The 16,653-nt window shown below is 42.2% G+C and overlaps 1 protein-coding gene and 1 non-coding gene across 2 annotated transcripts in view; one reads left to right on the top strand and one right to left on the bottom strand.

Moving 5' to 3' along the window:
• Nt5c (5' nucleotidase C) overlaps window positions 1–13,712 on the bottom strand; it is a 47,163-nt gene extending 33,451 nt beyond the window's left edge. Inside the window, exons 1-8 of the mRNA XM_050187539.3 lie at window positions 12,558–13,712; window positions 12,024–12,196; window positions 10,166–10,240; window positions 9,114–9,169; window positions 8,575–8,665; window positions 6,134–6,262; window positions 4,148–4,205; window positions 3,022–3,124 (exon numbers count right to left, since the gene is read on the bottom strand). Coding sequence (XP_050043496.1) covers window positions 3,022–3,124; window positions 4,148–4,205; window positions 6,134–6,262; window positions 8,575–8,665; window positions 9,114–9,169; window positions 10,166–10,240; window positions 12,024–12,196; window positions 12,558–12,765 — 893 coding nt within the window. The 5' untranslated portion in view covers window positions 12,766–13,712. The remainder of the gene's footprint in view (window positions 1–3,021; window positions 3,125–4,147; window positions 4,206–6,133; window positions 6,263–8,574; window positions 8,666–9,113; window positions 9,170–10,165; window positions 10,241–12,023; window positions 12,197–12,557) is intronic.
• Window positions 13,157–13,228, top strand: TRNAE-CUC (transfer RNA glutamic acid (anticodon CUC)). Its single transcript has one exon. It is a non-coding gene; the product is annotated as a tRNA-Glu (tRNA).
• Window positions 13,713–16,653: the final 2,941 nt, after the last annotated feature.

The raw sequence follows: 16,653 nt of genomic DNA, 5'->3' as shown, positions 1-16,653 counted from the left end.
TTAAAAGAAAAGGAAGCATATCTGATCTTTATTTATGATTAATAATGTTATTATAATATATCCTGACTACTTGCTCCCACAAGAAGGGCAGCATTCGTTGACGTTGTAACATTTGCATTTATTCTTACCTTTTACGAAAGGGCAGAACTGTGGGGAGAAATTGGGTTTAACTGAATCTATATGAGGTTTGTTCACAGTGCAAAAATCAGGAATTAACAAGTTTACTCGAAAACGAACGACGCTAGTTACAGGAATGCTGTAGCGGAGAGCACTGTATAAAATTTGACATATGCAATTTCCTATGACATATGAAATTTGTGCTCTTTGACGTACAGCTAAACCTGAGTACACAAGTGTTTTTGCATGTGTTTTTACATGCATTTGGAAGTGTTGCAAGCATTTAGCTTGTGTATTTACAAATGTGGCTGCCACGACCAGGCATTGATCCCATGACTGTGATCAGCAGCAGGATGCCATAGCCACTTGGCCACCAGCATTGATTTGGACGATGACAGGGGACATAAGAAAGTCTATCGCAGACCAACTCAGTTTCACAATGCTCAGTTTTGGAGTCCCTGAATAGCATGGTACCATGCAGTGCAAAAGGGGTTCATGTACAGCACAATTCTGCATTAAATGGCAGTCAATAAATGGCCTCTGAGAAAGTCAGGTTGTCTGAAGTAGGCACGCACTTACTACTTTAGGGATTCGGAAGTTAACTCATGGAGTACACTGTGCAAGTCCAACCAAACAGTTGCTGCTCTGCAAGCTGTAGTTTTGAAGTTACCTTCGAGGCAGGCATGTACAGAAACATCAGCAGAAGTCGTTCCTTCTTGGCAGTATGGCTGGCACGGTCTATCTGGACAGCCTTTGCTTTTTTCACGCTACCATTTAGCCCAACAACTTCAGCTGAGAAGTCCCACTAGAACTGGTTGTTTCCAGCAAAAATTTTATTAAGTTGTGAACAAGTCAGTACTTCCATGTAAGCGAAATAAATACCAAGCCTAACACACACATTTTTCTTCAATTTAACTTTGGCTTCATTGAGAGGAAAAACCTCATACAAGCTGTCCCAAATTTTAGAAACATTCTATTAACAAAACTGTTCAAAATTTCCATCAACTTTATGCCTTGCTTCACTTGAGAATAAATAAGAAAGGAACTCTTTATGAGCTTTTATTAAAGAGACACTAAGGGCAAAATTAGGTCTGCTTAATCTAGTACAGCATTTTTTAAAGATGCACCTCAACTGCAGCTTTGGAATGTTAGTACATATGACATTGCTGGTTTAAAAGTTATTTCGAATGTTTGGGCCACTTTTCTGGAGAAAAAGTTTTTAAAACTTATTAGAGTGAGCCTTTGGCACCTTTAGAATGCAATGTGATCATTATTCATCAATAAATAGTAAAAATCATCAAGAAGGTGCTGTCCAAACATCCTAATGTCACGAGGAGCTAACACAGGGCACTTAAATCCCATCTTTCATTTTTGCATCTTTTCCGGCTCCCCGAGACTCTGCTCACAGTCAGACTGACATTTCTGGTACTCCAGGGGTGTAATTTACCAATTCATCTACACTAAAGAGAAACCCTAAACCATATTAGACTGATAAGGTATCCTTTCAAAACTGTATTTTCATTAATTTTATGGCAACTGTTCCATTATTACAACAGAATATGAAGGCCAAGGTTCTGCTTCTTGAATTTCATACCAAAACGATAGCGGCAGTATGTTGTTATGACATCACAGACTTCATAGTACTATTTTCTTGTATTTGGGTCACTGTAGCACAGTAAACGATCTTGAAACTTGCCCAGTTCAATGTTCGGCTCCCTTAGAATACAAAGGCGCTCCTTACCAATAAAAAATAACTGGCCTAGCAGGTGGCATCAAAATCTGTGACGTCATGGCAAGTTGGTGTAAGAACTTAAGGCAGTGTCGCTGCCTGTCTTTCGTTTTAATGTCTTTTTGTCTTGTCATGCCTCCTCTCACGACAAGAGTGCTACTCTTTATATATATACAGGGTGTTTCAGCGAACACTTTCAAAATTTTTTAGAGGTTGCCTGTGGCAGATAGCTCAATTCTAGTTTATCAGCCGGTCTACTCGAAGCGGTGGACACTACTTGCAGGAAAAATTAAAATGCAAAATTGACTAATTAACATGAATTCACTAATTAACTTTTAAGCTAATTATCTTATGACCCATATTGCAATTTACAAATCCTAGCATAGGACTTCGTTCCACTTGGAGCGAATTTTCAGGACGACACCAGTTTCGATATATAGATTCCCAAACTTTGCGGAGAAATGCATTGGCGTTCCAGTTACTTGTGTGCTTCAGTGCATGAAACGACGTTTTATTAACAAATTAACTGGAACGCCAATGCATTTCTCCGCAAAGTTCGGGAATTTCTATAGCAAAATTGGTATCACCTTGAAAATTTGTTCCAAGTGGATCCGCCTTGGAACTCCACAGCTATAATTTGTAAATTGCAATACAGGCCATAATGTAATTAGTTAAAACTTAATTAGTAGATGTTTATTCGTCGATTCTGCATCTCAATTTTTTGTGCAAGTATTGTCCGTCGCTTCGAGTAGACCAGCTCATGAGCTAGAATTATGATACCTGCCACAGGAAGCTCTTAAAGATTTTTGAAAGTGTTCACTGATACACCCTGTATATATTAGAAGGGTAATTTACTAACACAGCTCAAACTGTTATTCTATCCAGTGTCCCTCTAATATTTCTCCTTCGTGTGCCTTTAATGTCTTGACAAATTCATCAGTGATGCAGGTGGCGACATTACCGCTTCAAATAAGCGATTAGCCCTACAAAGCAGGCAAAAATTTAGCACTCCGAGACAAATATTACAGGTTTGCAAGACACCTGCGAAGAGGATGCCACTACTGAAAACCAATTGTATTACCCATGCAAATCAGCAGCTCTAGATGCCAAGGCACTTCTGCTCCAGAGTAGAAAAATAAAGTGTGCATTTGTCAGCATCAATGAGGTAAACTTACACAAACTTGAACGGGCTGTTGGTCACCAGGAACATCTGCTTGCCAGCTGATTTCAAACGCTCTAGGAAAGTTACCAGCTCTCTACGCTTCTCTAAGTAGTCCTCTGGGAGACAAAAAAAAAAGCCACCAAGCAGCGAGTAAGCAGATTTTATCCATATTCTGCAATAAGTAGAGTGTGACAATCCCTGCGTGTATCGCTTCCAACGGCACAATGTGTGCTGACGACAGTCCTTTGCTCTGCCCCACAGCTATGCACCAAATCATCACACCACACTTAAAGAGCCTTTCACAGGCTCCTGCCATTTGCTTCATTAGCAGCAGCATAGTACGGCACACAGCGCAAAATGGCACTAAGACTGAAAAAAAAAAAGAACAGAAAATACAAGTGCTGTCCATTTCGTGATGGACCCCACGTCTGTGTCCATTTTTCCAGCCTCAGTCTCATTCTTGCGCTGTGTGCCGTATTAAGTTTTTATACCAATAAGCTTGGCTAGCAACCATTTATTAGCAGAATTAGAACATTTCCATTCGTTCTGAGTCGTTTAACTACACACAAAACAAGCTCTTATAAAGTCAGAATTTGCTAAATTTATCTGATATGAAACCACTACCAAACCATTATGTGTTCAAGATAGAATCTAAGAAAATGCTGGTATTACTAAAACAGCTGATAATTACGTGGAGTTACATTCGATTGTGCACCGTAAGTCTTGGTACATAGTAGCTCTTGGTATTGTCATTGGTAGATTGGACAGAAACATAGTACACGCTGACAATGTCCTCCAAGCTTCTTGTTACCTAGGTCTTGAATTATGCAGCAGAAATTAGTATAGACTTTCCACTGCAAACATTTCTTCAACCTCTATCAGCTGATGATGTGTACCTTCACCTACAGCACTTATTTTGAGAATAAGAAGAAATAAAAAAAGTGGAATTAAGGTTATTTACATTTACTTGCCTTATAACTTGGCATAGCTTCAGCCTAAGCAATAATAATATTAAAGAGAGAGAAGTGGGACACCACGATTTCGTATGCCTCCCCAGATGTAGCTGAAAAGCTCTGCTAAACTTCTGCATGTATGTATGTATTAGGATTTAGTGCCATAAATGAACAAACAGCACTTACTAATGTTGCTTTCATTGAGTGTGTTGTGGATCACCGGATGAATGCTTGAAATGGCATTCTATAAAGAAGATAAGAGAGCAATAAGGAAAATCATACAGGCAACTATTGCACTGACATCTGATTGCAGCTAGAGCTTCTAGTATGCTGCTCATCGCATTTCACAAATGTGGAAGATTTATGGATTATTCAACATTTAGGACATCACCATGATGAAATAGAAAAAGAAAGAAGTCGTACCTTGTTATAATAAAGATGCATCTGGCACAAAGGTACCTTCATTGTATTAAATATTTGTTATATAAGTGTGATTTCATTGCATACTGAACCATTGACTTCCATTAATTCTGCCTTCAGAGGTGTGGCGAAACTGATATAATTAACCAGCAGAGCAAATTAAACTAGGTGCAGAAAGAATGCAAAACGCACTGGGCATTAATTTGGCAGTATTTGCCTGATGCTAACACGCCCCTGAATCAAGCGCACCCCCATTTTCTACTAGTTCAAAGTAGAAAAATAATGTAGAAATGACATTAAAGCTCCTAAACAAAGTAGCAATATAACAGGCACTCAATTTTTTAGCAAGAAAAATGGGCAAGGGTCTAATATGTGTTACAATATGGCAGCTGGTTTCTTTAACTCAGCTGCGCTGTATGGTATTTTTAAAGTCGGCTTTGCCGCAATACAGTTGTGTTATGCGGTAAAGTATATTAATGTCGCAAATGCGGTTTTGGTTTTGTATCAAATTGCACCGTGCAGGGCAATTTGCGGCCCAATTTCCTGCGGGGAAAAAAGGTGCAATTTAGATTTTGGTAAATACCATAATCAGACATTGCAAGAGACCATTATTGCTTGAAAATTTTGCCAGGGCAGGCTGAATATATGCATTTTCGACACAAAATGAATGTGTGTTCAATGCATTCACTGTCCCCAAAGCTCTGCTGAGACATGCTGCTACAAAAGGGGTCAGGTGCGTAAATGCTGACTGTTAAAATTCGAATTATCCGGTGAAGGCTAATTTTAGGATAGAAATAACGAAAGTTTGGGCATATCGAAATACATGGTCACTGGTCAGGACCTTCGGTTGAGACTGAAATAACCGAAAAATGAATCAACAGGAGTCAAACTGATGTAAGTCTACTTATTACTGAGGATAATTTTATATTTACATTGTTATATCAAATAATCCATTGTATTTCAATTTGTTTAATTGAGGTCCTGGAGGTTTGACTGTATTATGTTTAAGGTTCTGACGGTTTTCCAAAACAAGATCAGGAGGAACGTCAATGTAACGGGACAATAAATATCATTAAATAATTGCAACGAACATGACAGAAATCCGGTTGACAGACGACAAAGATGCACACATGAACACCGTTGTCTATATGTGCTTCTTTGTCGTCCATGTCGTTTCTTGCACTGAAAAAGCTGCGAAGGTTATTCAAGACCAACTAGCCCAACTTTCAGCTCTTTTATCAGTTAATCAAGCATGACTTCAAATCAATATTGTAGTTGTTTATGATAAAAGTTCAGTAATTAAAGAAAAAAAATGACGGTCAAAATTCCACTCTGAATTTCACATCGAAGTTTCAGCACCGGTATGTCAATGTGATTTCACGGAAGTCAAAGTATTTATTCATATTTTGGCTGTTGTCGTACAGTAAAAGTTCTTGAAATTTCCAAAGTTCAGTCTTTGGCTTGGCTCTTTTAGAATACAATGTAGTCTATCTCTATGAGTAAACAATTAACTAGGCCTGAGCCGACAAAATCCATGACGACATGGCAACTTGGTGCGAAAACTTCAAGGCAGCATCATTACCTACCTTCCATTTTTGCATCTTTCCTGGCTTACAAAGCCTCCTCCCAAGTAAAGAGTGGCTTTTTTTTTTTTTTTGACACTGAGGAAGAGTAATGTACTAATATATCTGAAATTGTTTTTTCGTTTAGTGTTCTTTTAAGCCTACCTCAAAGTCCATAAAGGATACTTGCCTGAATGTCAAAGAAGAGAATCTCTGGGTTGTAGGCAATGTTGTGCCGCTCGAAGTACTCGGTCACGTTAGATAGCAGGCAGATCTCAGGAACGGAAAAGAGGTCGTTGAGTTGCTTCATTCGAGCTCCCTGCGTCAAAAAGAGCCAGACAAGGATTTCTCTGTCAGAAGCTTCATGGCAAGTCCACAAGCCCCTCTTCAACGTCAGTACTTCTCTGTGATATCTCAAAGTGCAGTACATGTTTTTAATAATATTGCTGTTTGCACGACAAGCTTTTAGCCGTATAGTGGTAGTACTATACCTATGATTTCCTGCTTTAGGCTGTGAAAATTAGTCATACCACTGAGTAATCTCAGTGAACGCTTGTACTACCCTGGCTCTTGCGTTTTCTTTTTTCCTTATTTTTAATTTATAATGTACTACATTACATGAATTAAGTTTGCCTGAGCCACGAGTGCCCAGTCATGCACACAAGCCGTAAGGCTAACACGGACCCGATTCTTTTCTGCCTAATTAATATTTATGCAAAAAGAAGCTGTCTTTCTCTTATCACTTGATAAGAAACACAAATTTAAGACAGCTTTTTAGAGAAGTGCCTTTAAGCAACCTTGTAGCTGCCAGCACTTAATTTTTGCTTCTAGCCATCAGTGTTGTAGTATAATGTGCATGCTAAAATTTCAGCTCTAAATGTATACACATGCAAGAAAACGTCATTGTTAAACGGTGAGAATTGCGACGCTACATTTCCCCACTTTAATGACTGAATATATTGTACTCAAAAGAAGAACTACAGGGACTTTGTCCAAACTGGAAGTGTCTGAGCAGATTATAGTCGCTGCAAATGCAAACTGCATCGCTTGCTGCATATACGAGCTCAGATCTGGCCTTCACTAAAACAAGATGGCGAGATGTTGCAGTGCACCGGCTTCCTTTTGTATGTGTGCTGGTGCACTTTAAGATCTGTTCAACACGGTGTTCATTAAGCTGGGCACGCGTTCAAACCATGCAAAGCCTTGCTGGTGGGCACGTCCCTAACGACACAACAGTAGACAGTACAGGACTCGCTCGCTCTCTGTGGCGTCACTGAATGAGTAATAAAAGAGACATAAAGAAAGAAACAGCAGTCAGAATGAAATGGTCAGACATTGGGGTTGCCTGGCAAAACGACAATCTGCGCTCGTTACATTGGCCAAGTACTTTGCTCAAGGAGGCCCCAGTCTGTCGGACAGCATAAAAGATGCTCTCAAACAGCCAATGAAGTAGCTTACAATGATGAAAACTGGTGTTACTGGAAAGAAACCAGGGCCTGCACAGTCAAATCTCATTATAACAAAGACTTATCCTGCATGAAAACATTGTCATTATATTTGATGTGTGAAGATGTTCTTCTCAGATGTTTGTCATAAGTATATATCCTTTACAATAGCGTGCATTGGTGAGCTAGTTGGTACATGACTTCGAAAGCAATCAGTGCTAATAATATATTCATTATATTGTATCGGTGAGGAACACTGTAGATTTATTTCGTTGTTCCATTAATTCATTTTATCCATGTTTGTTATATCAAGGTGCAACTGTATAATGTAGCAATTCTTTTTGCCAGATTCTGTGCTATTCCTATTATATGTACAGCTCTGTTGATCAGGTGACTCATAACATAGGTGGGGTGCTGTGCAGGACATTGACAAAGGATGAAAAGTAACAGAATCGTTGAATTATTGCTAAAGTCCTTTTCTCTCCCTTTTCTTTTCTGTAGCAACAGCTTACATCAAAGCTGCATAACCTGTGCGTCAAGTCTGAGAAAACCTTTGTGAGATACATGCAGGATAGAAAAAGCTACAATTTATGTGATGCCAGCACGTTCATTGCCTTGTGCAGTTGCCTATCGTGCACTGAGAGAAAGAAACTAAAAAGTTGGAATGTGAATATGGACTGGTTTCTTAAGCTTAATTTCGTTTTGAAAACCTGCAAGACAATATATGTAAAAATAGATGTGCACAATGATTTTGCAGATACCTACTCTCATCTGATGTCTCTCTACAATTGCTTTACAAAAAAAAAAAGGAAAACAGGAAAGGAAGTACACTTTCTTAAATACTTGTACATGGAAGCAGACGCCACAACCTTCTACGGCATGAAGGCAGAGTGCTCTGTTTGGAATCTGCAGTCCTGGATTTCAATCCTCACTGCGTTGCACCTTTTTCAATTTTGAGGTCCTTTACTATGACTGCAAGTCAACTGGGACTGATTCATGATGACATTGATGCTAAGGATATGAACTCTACTAAATGCCAAGACATTTAAAAGGATAGCTGACTGTGCTAGTACCTGCCTCCATTTGTACTGTATTTCTTGTTATAGGCAGAAGGCTAAAACACTCATTAGTAATCACACACTTCTTTCATTATATAGGTTAAAGAATGCCTCATTTGTGTACTTACTTGTTCCGCATTGCCTCTTATCATGTACTGGGGAATGTACGATCCCCCATAGGTGTTGATTACTTCTTCACTGCTGAGTGGTGTAAGGCCTCTGAAAAGTTTCAGCAGTTCATGCTGTCATTTAGTCCTCTACTTGGGAAATGTATATGCAATACAGCAGACACTATCTCTTCACATTTTCACGGTAACTTAAGGTTACAGCATTTGATGCTGTGGTTAGAAGTCACAGACATTCCAGACGAGGACCTAAAGTGGCAAATTATGAGAGCTGCATCAAGAAGGAAATGAAGTTTGATTTCTGGGTTCAGGAAAAAGTGAGGTCAAATTAAAAAAAAGGTAAAACACAACATAGAAGACAATCTATAAGATAAACATAGAAAGCAATCTTCAAGCTTTGGAAGCAAGGAAATAATGGCTATATGGCAAAGCGAAAGTGAAAAAAAGCTAATCAAGAACAGTGCCTACATGTAAAGAACTACTAAATATGGGCACAGTTGTTGTAAGACAAAGTGGACTTGCAACTGGGACACCAACCGTACCTGTAAACACTGCAGAACTGTATCTGGTGAAAGAGATCCATCTTCATAAGCACGCCCTATCAAATATAGAAAAACATATCAGCATATAAGGAAATGGTATAGAACAGGTTTCTTGTTCTTTTCATGTAGCAGCCTCCTCACTGAAGGTGCTTTATTGCATGGTGACATACAAAAGGCACGAACATTGATTAGCAAGATTAGGTTTCAGGAAGATTAGGTCTCATTATCCAGTAAGATTAGGTTTCAAAAGAAGAACAGTAGAATGCATGGTTGTTGCACAAGCTCTGCAGGAATAAATCTTTGATGAGTAATAAAGAGTGCAAGAGACATAAAAGAATGCCCAACACTACACTATGCTGAGCTACAGGACTGGGCCTCATTATGCTAAGTATGAGTACCCCTTCAGATGATACTGTCCAGCTTTTTCAGCATGAAAGCATTAAGTCTTGGTCAAAGCATGAGCCAGCTTCAAACTTTTTCCTCAAAAGCTAACACATATTTTTACAGCGAAGCTTCTAAGGGCTAGTTCCCCAGGATCATGTCCATGTGCAGACACAGAACTCCCTATATGTGGGCCGATACCAAAGGTAGTGCAATGCCGGGCTGACCCATGGTGGAGGTGAACTGGGTGTTAAGCATTCCCCCTACATGGGCCGATTCCGAAGATACTGCAATGCTGGGCCGACCAGCGGCAGAGGTGAAGCAGGCGTTAAGCACTCCCCCTACATGGGCCGATCCCGAAGATAATGCAATGCCGGGCTGACCCGTGGCGGAGGTGCAGTTCGCCGTTAAGGGGCCCACATACACAGCTTTGCTGGTCATCCTTCTCCACAGAGTGGAAGGGCACTGAGTTTTTTATTACAGTACTGAGTTTTTATCTGCAGTAAAACACTGTTTGAAAAGTGCACCACGAGTGTTACCTGCGGCAAAATAGAATAATTTTACTCTTGCATTATGCCCTACCGCTACCTTCAGAATCTGCAAAGCCTATCAAGGGAATGGCAGAATTGACACTGCTGCAACTTAATAATGAAGTCGATCGTCAACTTCACCTTTTTCATGTCATATTGGAGGCCTCGAATCGCAAAGCCAGGCCTGTACTCAAGTTGTGCAATGTCTTTTGGATACTGCAAGAGAGAAAATATAAGGTAGCATGAACAGAAGACAGCAAGATTGTGCCCTAAAGACATGCTGTAGTACATCTATTGTTTCATACAGCTTTCTTTCCTGGAACATCTTTATAGTAGGCATGGTACAAAAGTTCAGAGAAACCCATACATACTTTAAGTGCTTATGCTTAGCTCTTGTCTGTCTTTAGATCCTCAAATTGTAGCTAGAAAGTGCATGTCCAAAGCAGCAAAACAAAAAAATCAAAGCTGGAAAGTGTCAAATCTAAGAAAAACAGCAACCCTGGTTGTTGTGTACTGGACCTGGCCACTGAGTTCAGCAGATAAACTGAGCATGGTCAGTGGACCCTGATTATGGGGAGTGCCATCTCCCAGGTACAGGAGTATACATGTGTAGTTGTGTTATCCAGTTACCCCCATTCCGCGCTTGGTGTTTGTGATGGCAATAAAGTGATATTGCCAATAGCACCTGGCGCCGATGCCACCTAGTGATATACTGCTGTACTTGCTTTCAGAGGTCGCACACGAGCATGGAGGCATGACAGCGACTGTATGACATCAATGCAGTGACGATAGAATGACAAAGAAGGAATTATATAGGTAGAATGACAAAAGCATATAATGATGACAGCGTGAAGACAATGAAATCTTGATTCCTAAATTATGACAATGGTATAACACTATAACTGTATGAAGACGATGGCATGACGATGACGGGTGACAACGATGACATGAAAATAGATGTCATCAATTGATTGATGACAGCATAATTATGACAGAACGACGAACAAGGAATAATAGTGGATCAACGAAGGTGGTATGACGACAGTGGGATGATGATACTGAAGTGATGACGATGGTTTAATGACAGGATGATGATGATGGCATGTTGACCACGGTATGGTGACGCCATGACGAAAGTCGGATGTCAGAGTTAAAAGAATGACGGCAGAATGATCGCGACGGCATGACAATGAATGCACAACGACAACTGTTTGACGACGATACAGTGGCAATGATGATGTGAGGACAAAGGGATGACGACAAGCGCATCATAAAAATGGCGTGATGATGACTGTATAACAAACCCAAGCAGGTAGACAATTTGGGTCAGCGTGTTGGCATAAAGGCTAGATACATAGGCTCAAAATTCCTGAAGTAGGCAAAGAATAATATGTGCATAAAAAAAAAAGAACTGAGGTGGTGACAAACTAGGGCACCTCGCTGTATGGTTCAAAATATTGACAGTTCATAATATCTTGATATGTGATGTAGCTAAGAGGACTTGTGTTCGCTGGCTTCAACATTCGGCACAAACATGCAAAATCTGTACTGCCAATCATTTTTATGACAATACTGGTTAGGGATAGGCTTTGACAGCTGTTATTGTGGCAGTATTAATACTAACTATGCAATGTTAAGTTCTCTCTGCCAGACCCATAAATATTATTGACATACTGTTATCAGTGGTATGGCAGCACAAAAGCCATCGACAAAAGAAAGACATAAGACACTCATAGACAATGCGTGTGCCTTAGGTATTTTCTTCCACGTGTTTTGTGCAGTTGTACCATTCATACTGCCGAACCATCTTGCCCAAGCGCCCATCCTGTTATACATTTATCAGCTTAGATGTACATCTGCAGTCAGAATGAATATTTGCTAGCCATGTCAGAAAAGACTTTTCTCCCCCTCATAACTTTAAAAGCTGTCACAGAGCATCCAGAAGCAAAAAAAAAAAAAAGGAGGGGTAGCAAAAAAACAATAACAAAGGGAACCTCACCCTGAACTTGTTGATGAGCCAATCTCTGCCAAGGTCATAGATGAGGTAGTGAAGCTTTTCTGTGTACACAGCCAACGTGTAATCATAATCGAAGCCATACACTTCGATCTGTGATATATCCAGCTCATTATTGGCGAATACGCCGAAGGGGTTCACTTCCGGCGTTGGCAAAGCTGTAATAAACAGACGTAATCGTGAGGTAACACAGCCAAGTAAATACAAGAAAACAGCCCAACAAAATGTTCGGCAAGGATCCAGATTATCCGACAAGAAAAGCCTTGTGCCCACGTCTCTTAACTTTACCGCGTCAGACACGAGAAGTAGCGACGACACCACTTGTCACCCCTGTATCAGAAAGGTCAATGACATGATAGCAGAATAGGGGATGACGTTATTGTGCAGTAAAAGAAGCGCCAGTAAGCTGCAGTCACACTACGGAAGTTGAGTTTGCCTACCCTACACATAAGGCGCGTGCGTAATGCCGAGCGCCAGTGAAACGAATAGTAGTCCACCAAAGCTGAGTAAACTACGCACCCTCGCACGCTTGCTTGGCACTCAAATACTTTTCAAGGAGAGACGTCTGTGAATAAACGCCGCTGTCGTCAAACGCCTCAGTGCCGTCCCTAGAAGAGCGCTGAATGCTCCTCGCAGACCGTACTGTATGGTTTAACTGATTTTGGAAGACAAAACTTGTTTTTTTGATGTTGCAAGCAGATCTGCCCAGCAGACGACATGCCGCCATGATTGCGTTTGATTTGCGGCGACAGTGTGGCCAAGCCTAAAATCGGGTCATGCTGTTTGAAAAAACTATCGCTGCAAACGTGTTAACGACGCTAACAAATCCAGAAATAATTTTATCGCAATGATCAGGCTAATTGCATCCGTAGTAACAAATTGCAATACATAAACTGCACGCGCCAATAATCGCACTACAAGAAGTGTGCTTGTTGCAAGGCACTGCGATTGAAAAAGAGTACACAAGTTACAGCAAATGTACTAAAAAATAAGTAACTAAATAAGTACCCGAATGCGCACTATTCACTGACTCAATAGAACGTAACAATGCATAACATAGAAACCTACATTTTATTTTATATAGTATATAATAGTTTTACAATACGCAATGCAACATCTCCGGCATGGTCTAGTGGTTAGGATACCTGGCTCTCACCCAGGAGGCCCGGGTTCGATTCCCGGTGTCGGAAGGAATTTTTTTTTTTTTCTAAGCATGTTTCACAGCACAGCCGACGTATGAAGCACACATGATATTTATGGAACAGTAATGCACCTTTACGAAATGCAGGACACCGGTGCAAATGTCTCTGAGGAAGCATGCGTGCCACGCGCGTGATCACGCTGTAAAATAGACTGGATTGGGTACTACAGCATTTTCTTCCACATAATACTTCCAGCGCGCACGCCCCTTTTTCGGTTGCAATTGACTGATGCAACCTATACGCACGATTATGGGTACGACCCGCCACTAATCGGCCCACAATACCCATAAGAAGCCACTGCGTGATCTGATGACGACGATGTGACTTGTTTGATGTTGACTGGCTTACCATCCTTGCCAAATATAAACACGCCCTAATCGTACTAATTTAACCTCTCAGAAGAGTTCTTTCTTCTTTTTTTCACGGGAACGCAGAGGTATAACGTGGAATCCGGGAAAACGTATGAGGCGAACGTGCGGTACATATGCTTATACCGTCACTCGAAAAGGGCTTCACCAATGTTAAAGCCGAGGAAGCGTATTACCGAGTAACGTAACAGTCACGTTCTACTCAGACTATGCAGATGACACTGCAGTAGTTCGAGCTTTTCTTCGATGCAGTTCTTTCAAATACAAACGTACATGTACGAACTCATCCAAGTTTTGGTTCCTAATGCGCAACACGTGCGTACTAGTGTTGGCCAAACTTTTTTTAGTCCCTCCGTGAACGTCGAGGTCTATCATCCAACCTTGTGTCACTGCTCCACGTGGCACGCCTGGCTCTTCGAAAAGTTACAAGAATACGGAGCTCTCGCTCTCTCTGTGTCTATGAGCGCTGATGGGCTCACGATGCATGGACCAACAGGGGCACCAGTAGACTGCCCCTGAAGTAGGGTGTAGGGTCACTCGCGCAGTGGCGTCAAAAAATTTGACGAGACGTGCGCGCAGATAAGCAGGCAGCTAGGTTTTATTGTTATTAGCTATGAAAAAAAAAATGAAAGAAAGAAAAGTCCATGGGCAGCGCAATAACTGTCTCGCCAAACGGTGGATCGTATTTGTGCTGTATGCAGTTGTCACAAATGCAATCGTTGCAACGGCGCCGGTCGCGAAGTTACGCGACGCGTTACCGCGCAGCCCTAGCATAAGAGAACAACTGAACCCCACGCAACACCTTACAACACTTCCCGCGTCTAAGGCGGGAAGTGTTGGCCCATTTCTGTAGCGTGTACACACGCACACTTTCGGCGGAAACGGAGGGGCATATATAGGGATGTGGCAGCAACCAACAGATTATGATTTCTGACTGGGCGCCTGCTCTCGCAACTTTTCGGGAGCGATGAGATCGAGATCAAGCGCTGCAGAGACCGCGCTGCCGTCCCGGCGGCGGTACGCAGCGGAATACAAGTTCGGCAACAGCCGCGCGTGTGCGCGAGGCCCGCGCGCTGCAGCTGCAGCAGCGGCGCGCCAAAGCGAAGCGAGCCTTTTTGTGAGGCAATTTCCTCCGTCCCACTTTCGTTACACAACGTTTTCGTAAACGCTGAAGGAAAAGGAAAGTCGTCGCCGGGCCGATCTGCCAGCCGTCTGGCTCGCCTCCGCGTGCACGCGCACTCCAAGCTAGGCCGTCGACCTCAATGCTCGAGCGCCCGCGTTCGCGGTCGGAATGACAGGTACGAAAGTGCGTAAGTACGCAGTATGCTATATACTATATGCGTTCGAGTGCGAGTGCCTGAGTGGGACTGGCGGTGATCGTGGCGAGTGCGTAAGGACATATTTATATATACTGTCAGCCTCCCGTGAACGCGCCTGATTGGGCTGCTCAATGGAGTCGCCACATGGTGGCCGTTTTGTTTCCTTAGCTTCATCCGCTGTCGACAAGCGGGAGGGCAGGCGGGGGGGAGGGGGGGATATTGATAAACTCAGCTTCAGGTGGAGGCATCTCCTGCGACCAAGCTAAGTATAGATGTGAATGGCGGTGTTTGAGCGCCATGATGTACGACCAGGGGCCCAGAACGATGCTATGATATTGCAATTTCTTTTCTTCTTTCTTTCTTCTCTTTTGCATTTCGTCAGTGGTTCGAGCTGCGCTTCGCCTACGGAGAGGCCATTCAAGTGCGCTGGACTGAAGAAAAAGGAACATAAGCGAGCGAAATGAATCCTTACATTATGCTCCCACATATACTACCACATAATAACGGACCCTACAGACCGTATTGTGCACTCCATACGCGTTCGTGTGGCTAGGTTCAGGTGCCGAATGCGACCGCTGCGCGTGCGTGCGCGCGCACGATACGGCACACTCGAAAATGCCAGTCAGTCAGCTATGACGAAAAAGAAAGAAAAACAGGTGTGGGTCCGGTACCATTGCCTGTATACGCTGTATACTGCGACGAGTTACACTCATATACATCCAAACGACTGGTGCATGAGCAAACTAACTGGTGCGGGCTCATAACCTTGACTGGAAGCGCTACGCAACATGGACAAAGGAAGAGAGACGAAGAAAAAAGAAAGCATAAGATCCAACGAATTGGAATCAATATACAGCGAAGCTTTGTGACTGTGCATAAAGAGTCGAAACACAAGTTTGTGTTTATTGAATGTCCTCACAAAGGGGCACGGAAGGCTTTATTCAGGCATTGTATAGGGATGCTAATGTAATGCCGCTGCCACGGATGTGCGAAGGCGAGCTTTCTGATTCTTTCTTTTTCGCTTTTCCCTGCACGACCGGCATCGCCACTGCCCCGGATGGATCGATGGATGGATGCTATGAGTGTCCCCTTTGGAACGGGGCGGTGTTTTGCACCACTAAGCTCTTGTCATTATATTGCCTAATGACCTACCTATGGTAAAGAAGAGAATAAAAGGAAAAAAAAAATACCACGAAGAATTCCCATCGTCAAACTTTCAGTACCCTTATTGGGAACTTTGTTTTTGTACGCCTCTGTTGTTTTTCGTTTGCCTACTTCCACCAATCTTTCAATCGCCTCTTACTGATCTCCATTGCGGACATGTTTACTTTCCCCGTGCTTTCGCTAAACCCAAGAGCTTCAGGAGGCCAGAGGCGCCTAAATTCCCCACTGGATATCTTCACATTAGATATCTGCCCATTCATACAAAATATACTCTATCGTTTCCCTAGCGCTAGCGCACCAAGCACATGCTTCTTTGTCCTTGTATCTCGCTTTATAAGTGCGCGTTCTAAGGCACCCTGATCTCGTTTCGAAAAGTAATGAGCTTCCCTTTGAGTTATCATAAATGGTTCCTTTGCTGATCTCGTTTTTTTTTAAGTAGTTACCAGTGGCGTAGCCAGAAATTTCGTTGGGGGGGGGGGGGGGGGGGTAAACTCCAAAATCCTTGGGCTGCTGCTTCAAAAAATTTGTAACTGACTCTTTCACGTCATCGTCCGACACAAAT

The sequence above is a fragment of the Dermacentor andersoni genome, chromosome 2 (assembly GCF_023375885.2).
Source record: "Dermacentor andersoni chromosome 2, qqDerAnde1_hic_scaffold, whole genome shotgun sequence".
NCBI classification, from domain to species: domain Eukaryota; kingdom Metazoa; phylum Arthropoda; class Arachnida; order Ixodida; family Ixodidae; genus Dermacentor; species Dermacentor andersoni.
Note: the sequence above shows the minus strand (reverse complement) of the source record. Positions and strands in the feature narration are given on the sequence as shown.